This window comes from Procambarus clarkii, chromosome 50, assembly GCF_040958095.1.
Source record: "Procambarus clarkii isolate CNS0578487 chromosome 50, FALCON_Pclarkii_2.0, whole genome shotgun sequence".
Taxonomy (NCBI): domain Eukaryota; kingdom Metazoa; phylum Arthropoda; class Malacostraca; order Decapoda; family Cambaridae; genus Procambarus; species Procambarus clarkii.
The window spans coordinates 9,644,256-9,669,310 of NC_091199.1; the positions used below are offsets into that span (position 1 = coordinate 9,644,256).

General features: G+C 38.0%; 2 protein-coding genes across 5 annotated transcripts in view; one reads left to right on the top strand and one right to left on the bottom strand.

Annotated features, from left to right (window-relative positions):
* Als2 (Amyotrophic lateral sclerosis 2) overlaps positions 1 to 20,926 on the top strand; it is a 50,689-nt gene extending 29,763 nt beyond the window's left edge. For 2 of the 4 annotated variants that reach the window (XM_069303486.1, XM_069303487.1), the window contains 10 exons: positions 813 to 1,018; positions 1,883 to 1,991; positions 2,828 to 2,986; positions 4,731 to 4,850; positions 4,958 to 5,070; positions 7,030 to 7,203; positions 8,467 to 8,638; positions 8,958 to 9,140; positions 9,507 to 9,548; positions 10,775 to 20,926. In XM_069303486.1, the coding sequence (XP_069159587.1) occupies positions 813 to 1,018; positions 1,883 to 1,991; positions 2,828 to 2,986; positions 4,731 to 4,850; positions 4,958 to 5,070; positions 7,030 to 7,203; positions 8,467 to 8,638; positions 8,958 to 9,140; positions 9,507 to 9,548; positions 10,775 to 10,807 (1,311 nt within the window). In that variant the 3' untranslated portion in view covers positions 10,808 to 20,926. Of the gene's footprint in view, positions 1 to 812; positions 1,019 to 1,882; positions 1,992 to 2,827; positions 2,987 to 4,730; positions 4,851 to 4,957; positions 5,153 to 7,029; positions 7,204 to 8,466; positions 8,639 to 8,957; positions 9,141 to 9,506 lie in introns of those variants that run through there. The other 2 variants (XM_045766017.2, XR_011222519.1) reach the window with 2 other exon arrangements.
* On the bottom strand, positions 17,549 to 18,205 carry LOC138351645 (putative uncharacterized protein DDB_G0277255). Its single transcript, XM_069303651.1, has one exon. It carries the CDS (start codon positions 18,203 to 18,205, stop codon positions 17,549 to 17,551), a length of 657 nt encoding a protein of 218 aa, XP_069159752.1.
* Positions 20,927 to 25,055: the final 4,129 nt, after the last annotated feature.

Here is a 25,055-nt window from a genome sequence, read left to right on the forward strand (position 1 = left end):
GGAAATATAAGACCCAACTTGGTTAAGAAATCATTCTTAGCTCAGACCATTGTCTTGGGAATAATTGTTGAATGTTTTAATTTAATGAGTTGGGTTCAGATAAATGTTGGTAATGGTATACATTCCTTGTTTTGTATTGGCTGTTGCACTAATATACTTAAAACCAAATGGTATTTTATTTCTAATGGGCTACCATGGTATAGGGAAAATTATTTGTGTCACAGTGTGTGAAGGTTGGACTTTATCTATACAGTAGTTCTAAACAGTTTGTAGTGTAAGAGAGTTGTTTGCTTTGATTAGTCTCTGCTGCCAATTATGACTCCTCATATCATGAACTAATGCACGCTAAGTAGTGAATGAGGCAGGATGCCAATTACAGTACAACCTTGATTCAACAAACTTAAACGAACAAAATCATGTGTACTCTACAAAGCCGTTTGAAAATCACGTTCAAAATATGTACAGTACAGTATTATGAAACGTACAAAAATTGTCCTTTTCAGCAAGATTTCCTTGTAAACTAAGTGCATCTAATATGCCGGAAAATACGGTAAGCATTAATTATTTGTGCAGCAATTGAGCAGTGTTAACGAGACCTGGATATATCCTTGGCCAAAGATGCTGTGCCCGAAACACTGTGCGTATTAGTGCCTTTAGGCATAGTACAGTATATACTAACTCTATCTAGAAATCCAATGTTCTGTTTGTAACTGATTTTGTATGAATGTACTTTCACCTGAATACAAATTATTATTATTATAATTATTATAATAATTATTATTATTATTATATATGCAGTAATTTGATTTTAGGGCTATGGTCTGATGGTGTTTGAAGACAAAACTTACTATGAGGGGGAACTTGGTATTGGTGGAACGTTTGCCGGGAAAGGAAGTCTACATTATCCTAGTGGAGACACCATAGAAGGAACCTTCACAGGCACCTGGGAAGAAGGTATCAAGATCAACGGTATGCTGCAAAAAGGGGTTGGTGCGCCTGATGAGGAGAACATGCCCAAGTAGGTCTGAAATTGTTTTATTTATGTTTTTAACGCTGTACAGTACATAGATGAACATCTGTCTATCTTCACAAAGATTGGCTGTTTCATCGTTCGATTTGTCACGTGTATAAGTTGCAGAGTTTGTCATCGTTCAACACGCGTCAGAAAGCTACAGCAGATTTGTTTCTTAGTTCAATGCATAATGCAAGACATCTGCAGAACAAACCATCGGTCATTGCAAGATGAAACCATTAAAAATTTATTATCATTACAGACAGAAAGTTATTTAAAGATCTCAAATTCAAATGCAATCCATCAGCTTCACCATTTTCTGGCTTTTGGTTGAATCACTTATCTATTAATTGTCTTTCGTTATTGCACACTTGGTAACTTGTCCTGATATAACTGTATGTACTGTGGCTATATCTGAGTAAGTTAATAAGGACGTAAGTAAGGACGGCTTTTTTTTTGTATAAGCAAAAAAAAAAAATCAATCAGTAGGCTGGTTGTACACGTGGCCAGTATGACAATTAAGCTGGTGTAGGGAATGATTTTGTGGGTGAATATGTCCAAAGTAATGGTAGGAAAAAGTAAGATTGGGAATGAGTTTTTGGATTAAATACTGTAAAGTATATCCCAAGAAACCATTTGTGAAAATGGACTCGGCAATGGATTTTTTGAGTGATCTTTTGATTTTGAGCCTGATTTCTAATATTCTCATCAGATTGATATATTGTTTACCACCATTTTTACCTGGTTGATGGGGTTCTGGGAGTTCTTCTACTCCCTAAGCCCGGCCTGAGGCCAGGCTTGACTTGTGTTAATGGATTAACTCTTTTTGACTTAAATGGCCCAGTCTTAATGCAGTTTTTTATTATTAAGGTCGTTTGGGAAGTTAAGTGTGAGTGCTGACCAGAAATGGACGGCGATTGTGCGTCAGTGCAAGGAACATCTGGGCATTACGTCTGGAACAGATGTGACTACAAGTAAAGTAAGTTAAAGTGTAGGTCAGGTTTATTTTTATTGTTCAGCATCACCTCAGTTGTGGGACAAATGATTTGTGGGAATGTTTATCTTAATTGTCCTTTATTTAATGAAAGAAGTTGTGTAAATTTGGTTGTTGGGAAAGTAAGTTATATTTGTTGATGATTGATAAAGCTGGCAAGAGTCCTTGGACAGGATTATGCTACATTTGTTGCCTTTCTGGCCCACAGGCTCGACATTATTTGTTATCAAGCTTTCTAGCTTTTATCATTTGAGGCAAATTCCTTTGGTCTTTTTTTTTCAGAATAAAGTTCTATGGTGAGTTATGTTTAAACATGAATATAGTTGTCTGTCTATTCCATTAGCTAGAGTGTCTGACCATAGTACATATCTGAGGATGTTCAGGTGTTGAACTCATGCTTTCTCATGCTTTAAGTAGTATCATTGCTGTACAGGATATTTTGCTGCTAACATACTTGTTGCTACTGAACACTGCTCTCTGGCCTGTTTTTCACTCGGGATGCTCTTCGTCTCTTATCCAGAGTCAAGCTGTTTGATTCAGTCAGCCATCCCACTGTTTATGCACGGAGACCACTTGTGGTTCTCACAAGAGTTAGGGTTTGCATCAATTTCCTCTCACTGCTTTACTCGTGTCTTGAAGAGATATGGAGGAAAAGGAAATGGGTAAGAAATACAAGAAGTTCCTTGGAATGAGATAAGAAGGTGCCCCTTTTTATATTGACATTCTTCCACTCTTCCTTGACACGACTTGATAGGAGTGCCACGCTGCATAAAACATTGCGTCATTACCTGCCACTGAATATACTTTTGTTACAATGACAGGTGTGGGAAACACTTGCCACTAGGTTGGAAGCAGAGAAGCAGGCAGCTCTGCGTCATAGTGCCCAAATGGACGTTTTGGATGGAATCGATCGCATTCCTGAGAGAAAAGGAGAACTCACATACCAGTATTTCATGGAAATTCATTCATATTTAGGCAAGGTAATTGATATACTATTAAATAATGTTGGAGAAATAGTTGGAGGCTAGATGCAATAAATTAATTTTGTGTATGCTGCATGTCCAATTTTCATGTTTTTACTATTTGAATCTGCAGAATTGAGCTATTAGTTCTTGGACACTGCCTTTCTAACCAATTTATTTTTCCTCTATTATGTCTACTACATATCTTGAGGTTATCTTGAGATGATTTCGGGGCTTTTAGTGTCCCCGCGGCCCGGTCCTCGACCAGGCCTCCACCCCCAGGAAGCAGCCCGTGACAGCTGACTAACACCCAGGTACCTAATTTACTGCTAGGTAACAGGGGCATAGGGTGAAAGAAACTCTGCCCATTGTTTCTCGCCGGCGCCTGGGATTGAACCCAGGACCACAGGATCATAAGTCCCGCGTGCTGTCCGCTCGGCTCCTCTCCTCTATATTTCTCTCTAACACATGCACACAACCACACATCCCCAGGAACCAGCCCATAGCAGCTGTTTAACTCCCAGGTACCTATTTACTGCTAGGTAAACAGGGACACCAGGGTGAAAGAAACTCTGCCCATTTGTTTCTGCCATCGCCGGGGATTGATCCCCGGTCCCTAGGACTACGAATCCCGAGCGATATTCACTCAGCCACCCGGCCCCCATGTTGCGTTTCATGTTGCACTGATCACCTCATTATGTAACCTTTACTCAGGTTTGTGGCACAAGGGCAGTTTTAGGCTTACAAATATTACCAAATCATACAGTGAAAAAAACAGTTAACCAACCGAACTTGACCGTTTAGCAAAGTCAACAAATGACTGCACCTGTTGTCTCCAAGCTTGTTTTCACATCTAGTGCATTTTGCCAATTATTATGATATATGTGGAACCTTTTTTCAAAGTACCTAGATTCTGGTAGTTTTTCACACAGTGGGCATTAAGCCTGCCAAGGCACCACGAATACTTTCGCGTTTTAACAAACGCGTTAACTTAAGCCTAAACAAATTTGGTTTATCTTTTTTACACAAAGTAATTAATTTGTTCAATTGCCAACATACCTAATACAGTACATGGAAGATTTGTGCGATACTTGCTAACTAAATTGCATATCGGTATCTATAATGAGGGTGGCTTACATTATGTGTGAGTGGCTTGGGATCTGACCTTCCCCCCATGCACTGATGTTTAAAATATTGGGAGAGTTTCTTTGTAACTCAGCCAGGTGTAAATCTTAGATAATGGGAATAAAAGCTAACATTTATATTTATTGTTGAGGTTTAAAGGGGCTTTGATTTCTCAGTTATTTTGTGCCATAACCTTCTATAAGTACTGTGTATCTTATATAAATACAGAATACATATATTACATATCCAACCCACACAATGTGATAATGATTCAGGATTGGCCAAAATGTTGTCAATTCTTTTATTTTCAGAAGTGTGAAGTTGGCTTTCTATTTTTTAACCACGTTATTGCAACTTACTGCCTGCTTGGCATATATTGCCATTATGACATATCATTTATATTACAGTACAGGTATATGCAATTTGCAATAAAAAATGATCCAAATACCCTAATAAATATAGTGTACTAATTTGAATAACATATTAAAGAATCTTGTTTATTGGTTAAATTTATTCTTCATGCAGTACATCAAAATTAAATAATGTTTCCAACTCATATACGGATAATTAGTGCTTGTAGAATGGACAGTTTCTGTTTTATAGGTAAAATTTCCTTTTACACATTTTTTTTTTCAAGGCATTTGGATGCCGGTTACATCCATTAGGACAACTCCTGCAGTCTCTGGTTGACGCCTTCAGAGCCACCTATGGCGGAGTTGTGGCTCACCCGCGCCTTCTGCCGTATGCCGTACAGGAGGTTAGAGTGTTCTTGCGTCAAGATACCATGCTGATGTATTTCTTGAATAGCTGTTTCTTTTTATTCTAAACTTTAATGTTTAAGTAATGAATGATTTTGGTCTTCAGGTACATTCCTTCACTTCAAGATTATACCAGTTGGTGAGGGTGTTGTTTCCAGACTTACCAAGAGAGGAAGAAAATGTTTTATTAGAGCCACCGATGGAAGATCAAGAAGAAATGTAAGTGACGCCATCTTGGCAACAGATCGTGATGGACCCCTTGGTGGGCTACGAAAATTGTGTAGTGGAACAAATCTCGCTGGTATAGATTATTGCATTAACTTCACTATGCTGTGTTGTTACACTGGCCAGACTTTATTTACCATTTATGAATTAAGGCTCCTCACATGTTCAATGAGCCAGAGTATTTATGGGCCATCTAGGTTTACCTGTAGTCATTGTTGATACAGCCTGGCCTGGGACTGGACTACCCTGGTGCTTGTAATGAACCCCAAACCATCACAATACAGCTGATCTGGTAGCTCCTGGAGGAGCTGGTCAAGTTACCTTTTGAATGCTTTATTTGCATCGATATTTCTTTTCTTTGCAGGAAGTTGAAGAGTCACAACCTCTGATAGTCATGTGGTGTTCTCTAATTGTGCTTATGGCATCCTTGCTTTTCATAATTTTTTTTGTATTTACCTCCTACCATTTCTCGTATTCCAGTGTGTTGTAATTTTATTGTGCAGGTTTGGAATCTGACATTTCAGTATATTTTATGGTGTACTGTATAATGTGAGATATCTCTCACTCATCACATTCCAAAGAGTGTAACATTGGGATCATAGATTTACCCAATGTTGAGATGAACTATCTACAAGAGCATTAAATGGAGGCCCCAAAACACACTGTCCTAATCCAAGAAATGTTTATACAAATGCCCAACAATCAAAACCAATCTGAGAGTTAGATAACAAGCTCATCAACCAACTCTTTGTCTCCACCACCAGGTGGTGACACGGCCGATACCAGGCCTCAGTCAGGAGACCACCTCACGCTCTCGCCTGACATCCAGAAGGTCACATCTCTGTGGAGCCTTGCTTGCCTTTCGGCTAGTTGGTCCAAGCATTTCGTGAGCAAATAGGCTTTTCACACTGAGCATTTCTTTCTCTCGTATTCTGCACCAGCTTGGTTTTAGGGTCACCTTTACCGGCACTTGTCAGTGATAACTGCTAATCTCCGCAGTTATCTTCTCTGAGGTATTCACGTCCTTGCTCTGGAAGGTTACTTCCAAGCTGACCCTGTGCTGGGTAGGGCATTGAGATTTAGTTGCCACACAAAACCTGTTGAAGTGGAGGTTTGTAGTTAGCAATTTGTTTGGTTAGTGCTCGCTGGATAGGCACTTAGAGTACAGTAGCATTATGCGATGATTTGTCCTACCTATGGCGCCTTGTGCCTGCACTGCTGTAAAGGATTGTGTTTGTTAACTACATTTGCAGTCTGGTACTTCCACCTACAGCTCATTATTGTATGGTGTTTCCCCACTAGAGGGTTTCATTGATCAAAGCCAACTGATTTGTTGTGTTCTGAGCTAATATAATAAGATTTTTTTGGTGATGTTTCATATTTGAACTTTAGTGTCCATTGCTAGAATGTTGGTCATTTGGTAATGAAAGTGTTATCAAGGAGATTTCATGAACAGTACTATTATACCTGTGTAGTAAGTGTGTGAAGGATCAAATTTCAGTTGCAACCCTTGGGAAAATTAGCACTAACCATCTGGCAATGGTTAGTGTTAGTGCACTTAGTGGAAGTGCAAGTTTTGGTCCACTTGGTTGGAGTTGAGTTCAGTTCCTAAGGGGTTAAATTATGGAGAAGGTCTCTCATTGGCCCAGTGGGACCTTGATAAACCTAACAAGCCTCCTGTTCACAACAATGGGAACCCAAATATTTATACACTTCATCCCTGATACAGACATATCAGTATAATTGTACATAAAAATGGTATTTTCTAAGCATTGGTAATTCAATTAACACATAGCATATTGTGTTACTGTCTATGACGTTAAATAGTATGGAGAAATACATTTGATATTAAAGAAATGCACCACATTTGATATATTGACAGTGCTCGCTGTGACATACGACAGCTGGAAAAGGGACAGGCAGATGCATTCAGTGGTGGTTTAATCATTACAGTGTAGTGACTCCAGCTTATGTGATTCATCCCTGGCTGCTGCCGCACGTGTACTCTCCACTTTCCACACTGTACGTCCTGCATCACCAGCCTAAAGATGAAGAGTACTGGAGGAGGCTGCTGAAGTGGAACAAGCAGCCAGATACTGCTCTTATGACTTTCTTGGGAGTTGATGTGTGAGTAGACAGCTGCTCCCTTCCTTGTCAGGTCTCATTTTATTCTTTCCTCTTTAATTGTTGCTTTGATATGCAAAATCCCAGAAGTTAAAGTTAGACAGTTTATTTTCTCATTCTGAAACAAAGCTAAATTTCACAATGGGATTTATCCCTCATACATGAATCACAGTTGGTAGTGCGTTTGCCTGAGGAATTCAGGTTTGATTCCATTGTACAGCATTAATATTTTCCAAAAACTGGAGTTAATTCATGTCTTCCGTCTTTCTAGAAATCATTGAGTCATGCATTTTAGCAGTTGTGCAATAGCTGCTTGAGAAACAAAATGTACACTAGCTCTTTTTTTTGTTTTCATGCAGCTGATGCTTTATTATGTTTTATTCATGTTTAGAGTCTACCTCATAAAAATGCACTGTACATTCTTGTCACCATTGAAATTGAAATTGAAATAAGTTTATTGATGTAAAATACACACAAAGGGATGAGGTAGCTCAAGCTATTCTCACCCTGTTCAGTACATCGTGTTAATACATACATAGACACACATCACAAACAATAAACATATTACCAAACATTCTGAGAGATAAACATCTACATTTCCTCCTTTACACAAGTAGTATGGTATCAGACGTACACACAAATACTTTTATGACCTAGGTATACTGTATAGACAATTTGCAAGAGACATGCAGATAATTCAACAAAAAATTACAGTCTTGGTGCAAAATTGGTGCTTCTCAAGAATATCATCAACCTTTCCGTTGTGATACATCCCGACTTGTCACCATTATTTAGGTTCTATACCTGTGAAGGATGTTAATGCATCAGAGGGTACTTCTTTCCTCCTACAGTAATCAATATCTAACCTGGGTCACTGTGTCCTTGTTCTGCTACACCAAGTGATTCCCTGCAAGCTTATTGCTTCTTCTTGAAGGAAACATCAGTCAGACAAGCCTCTTGTATAAATAATGTTTTTCTTGATGAAGAGCCGAGCCAGTGGGTCAGAGAAAGTTACCGATAAGTCTTTTATAGCAAACGTTCCAAATTTACTTTGTAATAAGGGTGGGAGAGAGAGAGAGAGAGTGACTGGGAGGCATTATCGCCAGTCTAGAAAAAAGGTTACTGGTCAAGTGTTGCCAGAGACAAGCAAAAGAGAGAGAGGCGTAGTTTGCACTAGTCCCCATATAAGTGCCTCTTGTTCATGTGGCCAGTACCAGTCCTGGACCCAGGTTTATTTTAGCTTGATGTTCATTCCCTTTATTGCAGTAAGTTTTGGTTGCCGGAAGGAGCGACCATCATGGAGTGTAGCCGCACATTGGGCACACTAAAGGACCAGCATTTTACTGAAGCTATTGAAACCCTTCAGATGTTGTCAACGTCATTTAGTCCACGGGATAAGTTAGGACTCATCCATCGTACCTTTCAGCAAGTGAGCAAGGTAGGCAGCTTGTTATACTTTAAAATATCAGATGCTGATATTAAATAAAACCATTACAACTTTTATGCAGTCAACAGCAGAGTAGTCAGACTACAACTTATTAAAGGAAAATATCCTAATTATTTTTACATTTATAGTTTATACCGTTTGCATCAAGCTCGTTAAATTTTGTTTACTACCATTTTCATAATATATGAAGATCTTATTGAGGGCAAAATTTAATAACTAATAGTCCTTTGAATTCTACTGGCACTTAATTATAACTTTTAGCATTGAATGCCTTGTGCACTTATCCTATCCTAAGCAATGGTTTCTTCAGGCTGTAATGAACAAACTGGGGAACAACTACTTGTGGAGCATGGATGACCTCTTCCCAGTGTTCCAGTATGTAGTCGTTCGGTCACGCATACAGCATCTCGGTGCCGAGATTCAACTTGTGGATGACCTGCTGGATCCTCACATGCAACATGGAGAGCTAGGCATCATGTTCACTACCTTGAGAGTAAGTCGGTCATTAGTTGTACACCTGAAGATGTTGATTATTACAGTGAAAGTGTGGCAATTCCATTATGAAATAAAGCCCAAAGGAGAATTTTGTGCACTTAGTTTTTCATCCACAGTTTATAAGATCTTGTTGATCAAACCACACACTAGAAATTGAAGAGACGACGACGTTTCTTATCTTAGACCTTTATAAGATCTTGTGTATTAGCACTACAAAATATTTGGTTTACTGTACTTACAGCTGATTAAATCATGAATGGCAGTAGCTTTGGGGCTTTGACTGTATGGTACAGTATATATATATAAATTTACTGTTAAATCCATAAATGACTTGTTATTTATATTTAGTTTTTCTCCTTTTTAGGCCTGCTACTACCAGATCCAGAATGAGAAACTCAACCATATGGTATGATGAAACTCTTGTTGATCTCTTAAGAATTTCTAATATATTTGCCATGAGTTGTTACAAATATTTACAATTAACTCCACCACAGTGCCCTCTAGCTTATTTTTGTTACTGCCTTCCATTTTAGTCTTCGAACACATGTTCACGAATATTCATTTTTGTACTCAGGGCAATGATGTTCGTACGCTCTTGTGTGTAGATGCGGTATGTTGTTGTGTTACGCCAGACAAGAGATTGTTATTGTTTTGGTGTCATATGCATGTGTCGGAGCATCGAATGGCGATAATATGGGGATGTAATTCATGTTGGGATTCATTCATGGGTTTCAATTCACCTTGGCGCCTTCTTTTAATAGTTACATACTTACTCACGTTGGAGAGTGTGTTGAATACATATCAAGAACCTGTCATGATAAGTTAAAAGTGTATAGCATGCCTAATGTGGAATCAAAACTTTTAAAGACAGATAGGAGGTTAATATGTTTTACCTTTCTTCTGTTATACATAGCACACAAACTTTGGTACAAACATGCTGCTGTATAACTGGTATTTATATTTTTAACTTAGCCAATCACCACTAGCTCTTATCAACATTGTTGCTAAATGTGACTAGCATTGCATTAAGTATGAAGCCTGAAGCCTGAATACACAGCTGACTTGCGTCTTTTGTGATGGCAGTGAGCATGACCTCTTGTGCCATGCGCAAAATTATCGAGCTTGTTATGCAGTAGACACTAAAGTAAGTAGACACTGTAGACACATTTAGTTTCAAAGCATTATATGAGAAAGAGTGCTGGGAAGACGGGACACCACGAGCGTAGCTCTCATCCTGTAACTACACTTAGGTAATCACTTAGGTAATTACACACTACGGAGAGTCATTTTGTGGCGCTAACAGCTGCAGACAAAATAGAACTTCATTCTGTTAGAGAGTTGCGCAGTATGACTTTGATGTTAAGAGAAAATATGTTGCAATTTAATTGTGGACCATTTAGGAAGTGTGATTATGTTCAACAGATAACCATTGTCAATTGATCATAGGGATACACAGTTCAAACTTAGTTCAGGGCCTCTCCATCCAGTTTGTGTGTGTGTTATCAGTTGCTTGTTAACATTTACGTGATAATACTATTTAACGTTTTCAGACCTTCCCAACATTTTCAAATAATGTATGATTTTGTGCTGTTTTCCTTTTTCCTTTTATTTATATTATTTCATTATTTACAGATTTATGTCTTAATGAATATGATCCAATCATGAAATAACTCATTATTTTGAGCATGGGATCAAAGCAAGATAAGAATGTAGCATGCTTCATATGTTCTGCTAGTAGCATTGAGATAAAATGGGTCCTAATATACACTTAATGCTGATCCTCCTGATCAGAGTACAGTATAAATTCAGCAGTAGCAGTACAAGACAGTTGCTTTTAAGATTCACTTAAAAAACAAATTACATGCAGAGGAGCTCACTAGTATCACTAAACACAAAATTCCCTCATCATGCATAAGATGGAAGTGCAGTGAATTTGCTTGCCCAGTATATTGTACTATATAATTGTTTAAATCTGATTTATTTCAAATCCTGCCATAAAATTAGTTTACTGATATATAAAATTTTATTTTGTATGACTTGATTGTAGCATTTTGACTGAAGCTACTTGATGTATGAATGCAGGATTACGGATCATATTCTAGGTAATCTTAAGGAGGAAATTACTTTCTACACATTTCAAGAGATCAGATGTGTTTCTCGTGACATTCAATATGGCGATATAACCTGTGTTGTGCATAGTGTTGCCATCATCATCATCTTTATATCATTTTTAATTTTCATGGAGGGGGAAGGCAATATATAGTGAAAAATAAGAGAGCAATAGAGGCTAAAAAGGTTCTAAGAGGCCATTCATATCATCACATAGTATCAACTTCATCACACAGCATCATGAAGGGGAGTAAAAGACCCAACATATGTGTGTCTTAAGACAAACATTTTTGGATGCAATTTGATCCTTTCTCAAGGTGATGTAAACAGTGTTGAGAACATTGTTTACAGCATCTCGAGAAAGGATGTTGGTTGCATCTGAATATTTGGTTTTTAATACACTTACACATATATTGTCTTCTCCTTCTTTCAAGCACTATGGCATTGTAATAAGTTCCTCCACATATTATCATTTCCATCACATAATACACATAGCCCAATCACACTGTACCGAGACGTCCACAACAGTGCCACGCCACTTCATAGGACTAGGTGTAGAGCACTTCCTGTGATTTGTCATCTAAAAAATAAATAGGGAATAAAAATAACCTGTAATAGGTAAAGAATCTTTCCCCATTAATAAATTGATTCCATTGCCTTTTTTCCTAACAACATTATCAGTATCCCATTTTTCACTTTCATGGGAAAAATGGGAGGCAATATTACTGTAATGAAAGAGGATAATATATACATTATGACCAAAAAATCACACATGCATTAATTATATAATTTGTTATATAGTTAGGAGGCCTGGTCAAGGACCGGCCTGTGGGGACATTGAGCCTCGAAACCATCGCAAAGGTAACCGCAAGGTAGTACGAGAGATTTATACTCGATGCCTCACACACAAACACATACGCACGCACGCACTCGCCAACACCTCGCACACCTCTTGACCCCCTCCCCCGTACTTCCTCATGCATTCACTGACCGTGTCTGCCCTTCGTCATCTTGGTCACTTTGTCTACTCTCCTCCTCATAAATTCAGTTCAATACCACTTTCATCATCCATTCAGTTAATATTACCATATTGTGATATTTTCTAATGTGCAGTTTTTATTTATTAAATATATTATTTTGATTGGTATGGAATATTGTGTATTCGCTTGTTTATGGCTGGAAGGGTGTTGCCAGAGTTACAGTCGGTGTACCAGGACTAGTCTGTTTAGCTTTTGAGTACTATATTGTCATGGTATTTCCAAAAGCTAAATGTAGGTATATTAAATCTTTATCTGTTATTATTCCTAAGCATATTTATTTTTCTATAGTTTAAGGGAAAGTGATTCATCACTGATTGGGTAATGAATTGCCTTTGTCATTTTGTTAATATTCAAGTAGTCGTTTAATATAATTATGGTATTACAATATAGATTTTTTTACCCGTTGGCTATTTTAAATTTTAGCAATATTTCAGCAAAGATATTTGTTTAATTTTATCTGGAAATGATTTATAGTGTGTGTGTGATATATAGATATACTGTATATTATATTTTATCGTTTCTCTTATACTTAATGAACAATTAAGATGACTGCTGCCGTAGTCAGGTGTTTGCATGCAATATTAATTTACCGGTAATTTACATTGGGTGAACACATTAGACTTTGTATTATTTGCTGTTTAATATATTGTGTATATGTTGGTTGAGTGATTTATTGGTTATTTGTCTCTTGTTTGTTTATATTATTCTATAAAAATCCAAATTTTATTTCATTAATATTGAAAAATATAATGAGGGTAAATATAATAATGATTGACAATTTTGAACAGTCACAAATTTTTGTATCATTATTTTATCCATATTGTCAATTCCTATAGATAAAATATTTTTTGTAAAAGTCGGGTAGGTTACTGCAGTGGTATTTTTTAAAAGAACGAGTAGCTGGTAGTCTTTGCTTCATGTGTTATTCTAGAATGAGCATCCTGTGGTATGCGAGTAAACAATTTTATACCAAATTTTGAAGTGTATGTGACTTGAAATTAGGCAGATTAAACTTAAATTATCTGATGATCCACAAGTTAACTACATTCGTACAGTATTTTGGGCTCCCACGCATATAATTCAAAAGAATTTACAAACTTTTAACAATTATATTTTAAAACACTGCACATCCCATACAGTTAGGAATTCTAAAACATTGCACATCCCAAGAATTCAGGACTTCATTTATGACCTGAAAGTAAAGGGAAAATAAAGTGTTAATACTCATATAAGCATTTTATTGAGTAAAGCGAGCCAGGAAGTGGAGTTTTGGAGGGCTACAGAATGTATTTTTATTCCTCCTGTAAACCCTTGTTTGATTTTCCCAGTTTTGCTTGTCACAGGTTTTTCAGGATATATAGATAAATGGTGTGTGTGTGTGTGTGTTTTATAGAAGAGAATAATTTACATGTATTTTAAAATCTGAAATATTTGCGGTACCATAGATATTCCAAGGGCTTTAAATAAGAGTAAGAAGAATGACGACACATTTTCTGTAATAGCATACAGTACGTGCAGAATTAGTAGGCAAGTTGGAATTATAACATTAGTGTTGTTGGACAATGAAATTTCAAAAATATGATGTAGCTTTGAGAAAATATTGAAGCCATACTCCAAGTACATTAGGTGGTAGTTCAACCCATCCTTTTGAGTGGCCGATGATGAACAAAAATGGTGAACTATATCGTGCGAATCTAACCAACATAAGCAACAGACCCACGTATAGAAATGTAACCTATACCATAGGGTGGGGGGAGATGCAGTGCTGTAATGAGAGTTCATATCATCATAGACACCTCAGGAGTGTTGCAGTGCTTTGTTTACTAACATAATTCTTTACATAACAGTTGTACTCATGGCTTAGTGAAGTACTTTTTTATTATTATTATTATTATTATTACTGTATTATTATTATTATTATTATTATTATTATTATTATATTCTACCACAGACGTAGCCACACATTTACAATGCTAACCAGCATATATACATTTTCTTCTGTCCTCCATGGACAGGGTTAGAGATTTGTTAAACATATAGTTCAGGGATTTATTGAACAATCAACCACAGAAAGTGATTGTAGTGTTTTTAAGTACTGTACTATGGAGGTTCAAATATTAAGAAATCATCTTCAATATTTGCTCTCCCTGTGCATAATTCTTCCTCATATGTTTTAAATTAATGAGGATGTGAGGGATCTCTGTAGTAGGTATATGCATTGTCTGGAGAATATTTTACATTTGATAAATGACCAGGGTTATGTGGAGGTTACTTACATATTTAACAGCTAAAGCCATGGTTTAAATATTATCTGGATACACATTGTGCTGGATGGAATGCAGTTGGTACAATCCTGGACACAATCAGTGGATACAAATTTGACAATTTCAAATCTAGATAACCTGGAGAAATGCATATACTGTATCTTAAATACAGTAATTGTCTTGTCCTGAATAATGGCTTTTATACTTGAATTCAATATTGAAAACTTAACTCTCTAATGTTAGTAATCGTAATCTCAAATTCAGATACGATAATTCTAGTCTCAAATTCAAAATCAGTAATTCCAGTCTCAAAGTAGTAAGTGTAAGGGAGTATTTTATAATGGCTGCCATATCATGGTAGGTGGGTGATGCTTGCTTGTTTTGGGGATGGAAGGTAATTGTGTAACAAACTGAACAAGAAACACTTGACAAAGTGCATGAAATTTTCACTTTGCCCTTGACAAGTAATGGAAAAATTATGTACGATATGTTTTAGTGGTATGTGAAGGATTCCCATCACTAAAAATTATTCTTTTCTTCAATACCTATACCTATAATTATTACAAAAAAAAAGAATCCCAGAATCTAGATGGCAAGTTTTGCATGCGCTCTGTATTCTGTAGAGCATACACGAAACTGGCCATCTAGATTCAGATAGTTTTTTTTTCGATACAGCTGAAGCTCTATCAACTGGCCTATGAGTAGTTTTAAAAAAGGAAAGTTTCCAGAAGCAGCATCCTGCTGCCAAACTGGAACTTTTCACTTTTCCTGACTACTACTGAATCCCAGAGGAATTATTGACCCATGCCCACATAATATAAACAAGTTCAAGTATGTTTATTGAGACAAGAAAATACATCTCAAAGGGATTGAGACCATACAAATTTGAGAGGCTTGCAACTAGAGTAATACTAGAATTGAGAGGTCTTGGCTATTAGCACAGGTTGAGAGAACTCGGTCGTACTAGGAGGAGAGAATGATTAAGATGGGATATGATAACTACATACAAGATCTGGGAGGGGGGTAGATAAAATGGATAAAAGAAGCCTATTTAAATTAATAAGAGGTAGGACAAGAAGCGACATTGGTGGAAACTAGACATGCAATCGAATCGAAGAGATGACAAATATGATGAAAATACACATACAAATCACAATAGCGTGATACATAAACCAGGGTTTGTGAAAACCCCGGTTTGTGTCTCGGATAGGCTGCGGGATCCGTGTTAGGGCAGTAGCACTCCCGGTTGCAATTCTTTTAACATGTCGTGGCGCAATCGACTAAGGCGCGTCTGATCATCATCCCGGACGTAGGTTCGAACCCTCATCATGACCCTTGTGGATTTGTTCATGATAAAAATGTTATATGTTGAGAGGGTATGAATGGTTAGGTGGTGATTAGGACGGAAGTATAAACCTACTCATCACATCCAGCAACTACAATTTCACCACCTTTGCCATGTCCTCCATCTCCACTGCCTCACCACCACCACCTCTCTACTGCTGCCTGCTCCTCTCCACTGCTGCCTGCTTCTCTCCTCTTTACTGCTGCCTTCTCTTCATTGCTGCCTTCTCCACTTCACTGCTGCTGCCTCCTCTTCATTGCTGCTGCCTCCTCTTCGCTGCTGCCAACTCCTCTTCGCTGCTGCCAACTCCTCTTCGCTGCTGCCAACTCCTCTTCGCTGCTGCCAACTCCTCTTCGCTGCTGCCAACTCCTCTTCGCTGCTGCCTTCCCCTCTTTGCTGCTGCCGCCTTCTCCTCTTTGCTGCTGCCGCCTCCTCTCTGTTGCTGCTGCTGCCTCCCCCCTCCTTCTCCTCCCTGCTGCCTCTGCCTCTCCCCTGCAGCCTCCTCCCCCTCTCCCCTGCTGCCTCCTGCAGCCATTGCTTCTCTGCCACCAACACCTCTCCACTGCCACCTCTTCCCCCTCTCCCTTTCCTCCCCCACCCCTCCTCCTCAAACCTTCTTCCCCCTCCTCCCTCCTCCCCCTCTTCCCTTTCTTCCTCCTCCCCCTCTCTTCCCTCCTCTTCCTCCTCCCCCTCTTCCCTTTCTTCCTCCTCCCCCTCTCTTCCCTCCTTCCTCTTGCCTCCACCACCACACCCTTGAGCAATACTTTATCCTTCTGTCTATCCATATTTTAATATTGTACAAATAGGAAGGCCATTTTGTTTTAAGAATATTTGTAATATTGTTTGTATTGTGTTCTAGTAACAAAAATATTACTAAAGTTATTAAAGTCCCCTTTTCCATTAGTGTAATTACCTAAGTAATTACTTAAGTGTAGTTACAGGATGAGAGCTACACTCACGGTGTCCTATCTTCCCCCAGTACTTTTTGTCGTATAATGCTTTGAAATTACCGACGGTTTTGACCTCTGCCTTCTTCTCACCTAACATGTTCCAAATGTCTACCACTCTGTTTGCGAAATCTAGTGTGGTGGTAATCTCATGTTGAGTTGCAAGTGGGGACTTACAAATGTGTCAGGGGTTGTCTGAGTGGTTGTGTGTGTGTGTGTGTTGGAGAACAAGGTGCTGTACAATAAATATTATTTAAATAAGAAATACTATTGTACATGGTGTAATGCTGCTGAGTAAATTTATAGCTCCATTCCCAAAATACAGTACCAGTTGGAGACCTGGCAGTTGTATACTTTGGGGCTGAAAGGCCAAACAAATCATATTGTCTAATTAAATAGCTTTCCTCTCAAGCTCTCCCATAATATCTGAGTAGAGTGAAAAGCAAAATGAATATATAGATATTAGGAGTATTTACCAAGATGTGATTTAGTGGTCTTTGGTAAATTTGAGGCATCTGTAGTTTAATTAGGTATTGTTTGATGCAAAATGGAGAGGGGTAAATACAGTTCCAAGATTGTGAAAAGTAAAGTGCATTTGGATAGAATCATTAACAATCTTACTTGCTGAACTGTATATGAGGCAACTATCATAAACTCTTAATAGTTCAAGAAGGCATGAAGAAATATGTTAGGAAAGGAGCTTACATGAAAAAATGGATAAACATAAAGCATATAAAAAACAATCGGGAAAAGTGATAATATCTTGATCCATCCTGAGCCTGTATATCAGGTTCTAGCCATGTTTTCTTACTTTCATTCTTACTAGCCATGATATTCTTACTGTCATTCTTACTAGCCATGTTATTCTTACTTTCATTCTCACTAGCCATGTTATTCTTACTTTCATTCTCACTAGCCATGTTATTCTTACTTTCATTCTTACTAGCCATGATATTCTTACTGTCATTCTCACTAGCCATGTTATTCTTACTTTCATTCTCACTAGCCATGATATTCTTACTGTCATTCTTACTAGCCATGTTATTCTTACTTTCATTCTCACTAGCCATGTTATTCTTACTTTCATTCTTACTAGCCATGATATTCTTACTTTCATTCTCACTAGCCATGATATTCTTACTTTCATTCTCACTAGCCATGTTATTCTTACTTTCATTCTCACTAGCCATGTTATTCTTACTTTCATTCTCACTAGCCATGTTATTCTTACTTTCATTCTCACTAGCCATGTTATTCTTACTTTCATTCTCACTAGCCATGATATTCTTACTTTCATTCTCACTAGCCATGTTATTCTTACTTTCATTCTCACTAGCCCATGTTATTCTTACTTTCATTCTTACTAGCCATGTTATTCTTACTGCATATCATACACTGCAAGGGGTAGTTTTACCACGAGCTTTCTCACACACTGGAGAAGAAGAAGAGTTTTGGCATCAGAAGAGAACACGCAAGAAATTCTTTGTACAGCACTTGAATGTTTATGGAGAGAAGTCGCTAGTTTGGTTTAGTTGTGCAGTATTTTGGTATATAGCTTGTCTAGTTATTTAATGATTGCTTTGAATTGCTAGAGATGTTTTTATTTGGCAAAGGAATGTACATCTTTGATAATCACATTAATAAGTGGGCAATATCTTTGGCCAGGTAAAATCTTGTTTTTAAATTTGTTAAAGACTTTTATTTATACATGTCAAAGATGTGTTAGTCGTAGTTGTTCCGTACGAAGTGTGAGGTTAGATTGACGGAAGTGATTTGCTAGTGGATGAGTTATGTATTGTTTGTTTGAGTTGAGTGTGTTTAAAGTAAGCCAAAGTAACATACCGATAAAGTGAAGTTCATCAAGGTGTTTATGTTGTTAATGTGGCAAGACTGATAATTTATAATTAGGTGCTGTGCATTTATGTAATGTGTAAATAGTAATGTTAAGAATTGTGTTCAGTTTGAATTAAAAAGCTATGTGTATAAAGAAGCACAAGATGAGGCATCTATAGTGCTGTGATAATGTTGCATGAATACAGTATTATGCTTATGCACAAGGAACGAAAAAGGCTTTTTGGTGTTAAGTGGAGTTAGGGTTGTTATTAGCTTGACACCAACTGTTGAGAGCTTTCATTGTCTGGTGAGCTGTTTTGGAACAAGTTCCAGCAGTTAGCCTTTCCGGTAGATTTTTTCCAGACGAACTTTTGTACTCGAGTGATGAGAGTGAAATTCAAGATATTGACGTCAGAGCCAAAGAATTAGCCAATGTTGAGAAGATCAATAATGTTTTATTTAACAAATCTATTCATTGTTTTGGAGTTAGGAACTTATGTGAATATTGAATGGATTGAACTGATAACCTGTTTGTGTGTAGCAGCTGAAATCCGCCCCCAACACAAACTGCAGGTAGTTAAAAAATGAATGAAATGTTCATAGATATAATTGCTGCTCGTCACTGTTGTCTAAATTAATGTCAACAGCAGCACCATCCGAGGTGTTGATCTCTGCAGCTTCTTATTTTTTCTAAATATCTCAATTCTTAATGTTTAATTGAAAACTTGATTGTTGCCTGAGGGATTTGTCTCTAAATATATGTAAATTTTTTAATATGCCAGAGGTATTTAGAGGTTAAAGAAATTTAGTATAAAATTCTGTACCACTATTAGTGCTCCAAATTATGTGGAAATTAGTTTTCTGTAGTAGATGATTAGGCCATTGATGAGTCAAAATTTATTCATAGAAGTGTCATTAATGTTTTACTGAAGGTACATAGGTTATTAATGGCACTGTACCCAGTCAATTTCTATAAGGTATAATTAATGTTATGATCAAGGTACATAGCTTCTAAAATACATCACCCGAAGGTCTTGTAGATAGGCAAATGCGTGACAATAATATGGTGGGGCAGATGCTGTATATGAATTTAAAGGGTTGCCTTATGAGTTACAGATTACATATCATTGAATCTTCACCGAAAGCAGTAGTGCTTATCATAAGGTGGCATCTTTTGAACATATTTTTACTCTCAAGTAGCTGAAGTGTAATGATTAGATGTACAATGTTGTAATATTTCGTAATGTTTATTTGATAGGTAAAAATTTCTTGTAGATTGGATCCATTGTTAATGATTAGGACGAAGTACAGTAATATTGTTGAATAACTTGTACTATATTTGTATTTTATAAAAGTATAAATTGCCATTCAGGACTTTGTCATGTTTAAAATCAAGAACAAGCTTTTATATGCTGTCTTTAATCAGCAAGGGTTTCAGCTCATTTTCTGTAGCTACTCTATATGTGAAGGTTTCACCACCACCCAGGAAAGGGTATGTCCAAACAGCCGCCCATAGAAATGGGTCCAGCAGGTCCCATAAGAAGTGTAGGAAACATTTTGTACATGCCTTAATGAAGGTATAATGTGCCTCTACCAGTACTGTATATTCTCTCTACATCTCTCCAGAGCCCCACGTTGAACATGGTTACGTTACAGTGAACATGGTTACATTACATTGTGGTGTTTTATTGGATAACTTTAGACAGCTTATTGCTAAAGAACATTTTGCACAAATGAAGAAAGCTTATAATTTCTGATACCAAAGTCACAGCCTGGAGATTCGTGTTTTTTTGGCAAATTTGATATCAGATGATGATGTGATGTGGTAATGTGAGCTTTGATAGCTGAAGTAAGAAGATAGTTTAAATTATCATTAATCATCCCTGGAATGTTATACAGCCTTGCTCAAAAATTTGCATACCAGAATTATTTCCAACCTGAATCTGCTTTGTGGAATGACTTTCACAGCAGAAAACAAGTCATTGTATATCACTGAAAGCTCTGTCACTGCTCAAGAGTGTGTCATAAACAACTTTTGATCTGTATTAATACAGTATATTTAACAGATATATGTGTCTGCTGCTGAATGTTTAGCAGCTATTCTGCCAGATGCGTGTTTACAATCCTGTCCATCATGGCCTGTTATGAAATTTTGACTGAATAGTCAAGAGTTGTAGTTTATATGATAGAAATGTCAGCTGTATATTTTGTGTACATTATACTTGTTTTTATAAAAAAAAAGATTGTCAAGATTTTACTTATCCTTAATGCATGTTAATTTGCTACTTATGCTTTCAGCATCTTTTCTGATTTATCCAGTTGATTGCTTCCTATAGTAAGATTCCACTGTCAATGGGAAAGTGAATCGAGCTGTCAGACAGGGACAGCAGTTGAGGTGCTATATAGAACTGGCGTCATCGGTAGCTTCTCAAACATCCCAACACAGGTGATGCTACATAGTCTTCGTAGCTTAGTGCCTTCTTTTGAAAAGTTACTAACCTGAGCTCAAACATCCCTGTAGGAGTCATTCTGGTACTTGGGAGCACTGGAAAATATCGCCCAGTTAGGGAAGGCGACGGGAACTATCAGGAGAATGTACCAAGCCATTACAACTATAGCACTTGGAAGGGATCAGGATAAGGGTTTGGGACGGGGGGAAAGGAATGGTGCCCAACCACTTGGACGGTCGGGGTGAATCTGATACCTTTGATATTGTTCGCCTTATGCACTTTTGTTTTAGTATTGACATCCTTAGTGACATTTAGTACCTTTTGAATATCCTGCCCATTTGATGGTGCTGCATAGTCTCCCTGGCTTGGCACCTTCTTTTGATAATTACTTACTTGAACAGTTTGGGACTGAACATTGACCTGCATGAAGTGAGACCGTTGCTCTACCGTCCAGCCCAAGTGGTTGTGTGAAAAATGAGCTTAAAATCACATGCACTCAAAAAAAGCTGCAGTACATGTTGCCATACTTGATGGACTGGAATACGATAAACCATCATCGAAACAAAGGGCTGTGAGGTTCATAATGTACGAGTCAAATACTGCCGCTAACAACTCTACATAAGACAATATTTGGACTTGTCCTCCTAGCCATGTTCAAGGCTACATAAGACAATATTTGGACTTGTCCTCCTAGCCATGTTCAAGGCTACATAAGACAATATTTGGACTTGTCCCCCCTAGCCATGTTCAAGGCTACATAAGACAATATTTGGACTTGTCCCCCCTAGCCAAGTTCAAGGCTACATAAGACAATATTTGGACTTGTCCCCCTAGCCATGTTCAAGGCTACATAAGACAATATTTGGACTTGTCCCCCCTAGCCATGTTCAAGGCTACATAAGACAATATTTGGACTTGTCCTCCTAGCCATGTTCAAGGCTACATAAGACAATATTTGGACTTGTCCTCCTAGCCATGTTCAAGGCTACATAAGACAATATTTGGACTTGTCCCCCCTAGCCATGTTCAAGGCTACATAAGACAATATTTGGACTTGTCCTCCTAGCCATGTTCAAGGCTACATAAGACAATATTTGGATTTGTCCTCCTAGCCATGTTCAAGGCTACATAAGACAATATTTGGACTTGTCCTCCTAGCCATGTTCAAGGCTACATAAGACAATATTTGGACTTGTCCCCCCTAGCCATGTTCAAGGCTACATAAGACAATATTTGGACTTGTCCCCCCTAGCCATGTTCAAGGCTACATAAGACAATATTTGGACTTGTCCCCCCTAGCCATGTTCAAGGCTACATAAGACAATATTTAGACTTGTCCCCCCTAGCCATGTTCAAGGCTACATAAGACAATATTTGGACTTGTCCCTCCTAGCCATGTTCAAGGCTACATAAGACAATATTTGGATTTGTCCTCCTAGCCATGTTCAAGGCTACATAAGACAATATTTGGACTTGTCCCCCCTAGCCATGTTCAAGGCTACATAAGACAATATTTGGACTTGTCCCCCCTAGCCATGTTCAAGGCTACATAAGACAATATTTGGACTTGTCCCCCCTAGCCATGTTCAAGGCTACATAAGACAATATTTGGACTTGTCCCCCTAGCCATGTTCAAGGCTATGACTTTGAATGTGCATCATTCACCTTCAACCTTTAGTGAAGGTGAATGATGCACCTCCTGAAATCAACATAAACAAACGCCTTACCAAACATGCATAAAACCACAATATATATAATAATTTTCATCAAAAACAACGTTTTTACTGTCATTAAAAACAAAGTTTGTTGTTATACTGTATGGAAGATTCATCCTGTCAGTTGGTTACTAGGTAGGTAAAAAAAACTGCACTTAGTGAAAACTGTCAGTATTTTACTTATTGCTTGGGCTGGAGGACTTGAAATTGAATTGAAATTGAAATAAGTTTATTGAGGTAAAATACACACAAAGGGATGAGGTAGCTATTCTCACCCCGTTCAGTACATCGTGTTAATACATACATAGACACACATCACAAACAATAAACGTATTACCGAACATTCTGAGAAATAAACATATACATTTCCTGGCTGGAGGACTGGTTGCTATATTTAGTGTTGGTGGAAAACACATGAAGCATGCTTAAAGCCTGACATGGACGCTCCCTTATTTATAGCTTCAAGATCAAATATAACAGTATTGGAATGTTGGGAAGTATAATGTTATCACGTACAGTAGCAAGAAGCTAGCGGGGGCCCTAGAACTAGATCTCATTCCCCGTAGGAACAGCTAGTTGAAGCATACAGGGACAGAATGATAATAAACAGATAAGAGATGGGACCCAGAACATTGTAGATACAGTAGGCGAAAGGGATAAACAACTTTCATGAAGTCTATATTATTAACTTGTATTTCTCTAACTGGTCGTCAATGCCTTGTGCTCTCCTATATATTCGCCTGAGCAGATGCGTGGCCTTGAGGTCCAGGCAAGTGTGAGAATGTGTTAGGAGAAAGTTTTCCTAGTGTGCTACCTTTCAACAGTCTCTGCTGCTAGCCTCATTATATTTTCCCCCTCCTTCATAGAATACCAGCTGCATTATATACGACTTGGTAATGCTCTTGGACGGACCATTTTTATCTTCTACAATAACACTGCTGTGCTTCCAGTCATTGAACCCCAATGTAGCAAAGGAAATCCAGGACGGACCGAAACGTCGGATCGTCTCTTCATCTCCTACTAGTGCGTGGTTTGGTCACCACGTTCAGCCACGTTATTGTGACTCATTGTCTGCAGCTGCAATGGTTTTTATGTTGTTATTATTCACAAGCTTAGGTACAGAGCAGTGTGATGCTATCCTGCTCTGTATAGCAACACGCTCAAAATAGCTCTCTTGATTTAGCTCAATAGCTAGCTACTGAATTTATCCATTATTCCCATTTCACTGGAATGTTACTCATACATGGAACTAGTAAAAAAAATGAGAATGGCGTCTGAACTCGTACCAGCAGATGTGAATATAAGACTCCCATGCCAGCAGGAGACGTGAGTAATGAGTATAGACTCATAGCAGCAAAGGTGGAAGGGGAGGAGGTATGAGCAGATAGTGTAAAGAAAACAAGAGAATGTTAAGGAACTCCAAGTTGGGGATAAACTTGGCATGATAAATATCTGATACCGTGTAAAGGAAGAAATGTATATGTGATGTATCTATATATGTACGAACACGTTGTACCGAACGGGGTGAGAATAGCTTGAGCTACCTCATCCCTTTGTGTATATTTATACCTCAATAAAAATATTTCAATACCTAATATCGGGAATGGAAGGTGTAGGACTTGGAGAGCAAGTATATAAGGTTAAAGATCAAGCAGGCTCCCGCACAGAGCTCAGGAATCTGTACATCATTTGATTGACAGTTGAGAGGCGGGACCAAATAGCCAGAGCTCAACGCTCGTAAGCACACCTAGGTGAGTACATCTCCTGCGCCAGGTAAGTACGGCGGGCTCACCATAGCCCGTGCTGCTTGAAACTTTGTGTTCAGTGTAGCTGAATCTAAAACAACAACAGTAGGCACTTATTTTTTAACAAATCTACTAATTTGTAACAAATTTAAGCAAATTTTTGAACAATCTATTTTTGTTTGGCCTGTATACACTGTGCAAGTGGGGGATGCAGTGCTAATTTCTCCTTAAATCTGGGAGATGATGATGATATGTTCCATGGACATTTTCTTCGTTTCTGGTGATAAGTTCAACATTATAAACACGACGCGTTGCTCGACTAGGCTGCTGCATTATAATGCTGGCACCATAGTCATAAGTCCTCTAATTAAATCTCACGATAGCTATTGTACGTAGACTGTCATAATTACCGAGACGCGCTGTGTACATACACCCTTGCCGGTGTGAGCTTGTTATTTGCTGTTC

Excerpts from the sequence above, each read along its gene's own strand:
- LOC138351645 (XM_069303651.1), bottom strand. The coding sequence starts at position 18,205 with ATGAAAGTAAGAATAACATGGGCTAGTGAGAATGAAAGTAAGAATAAC.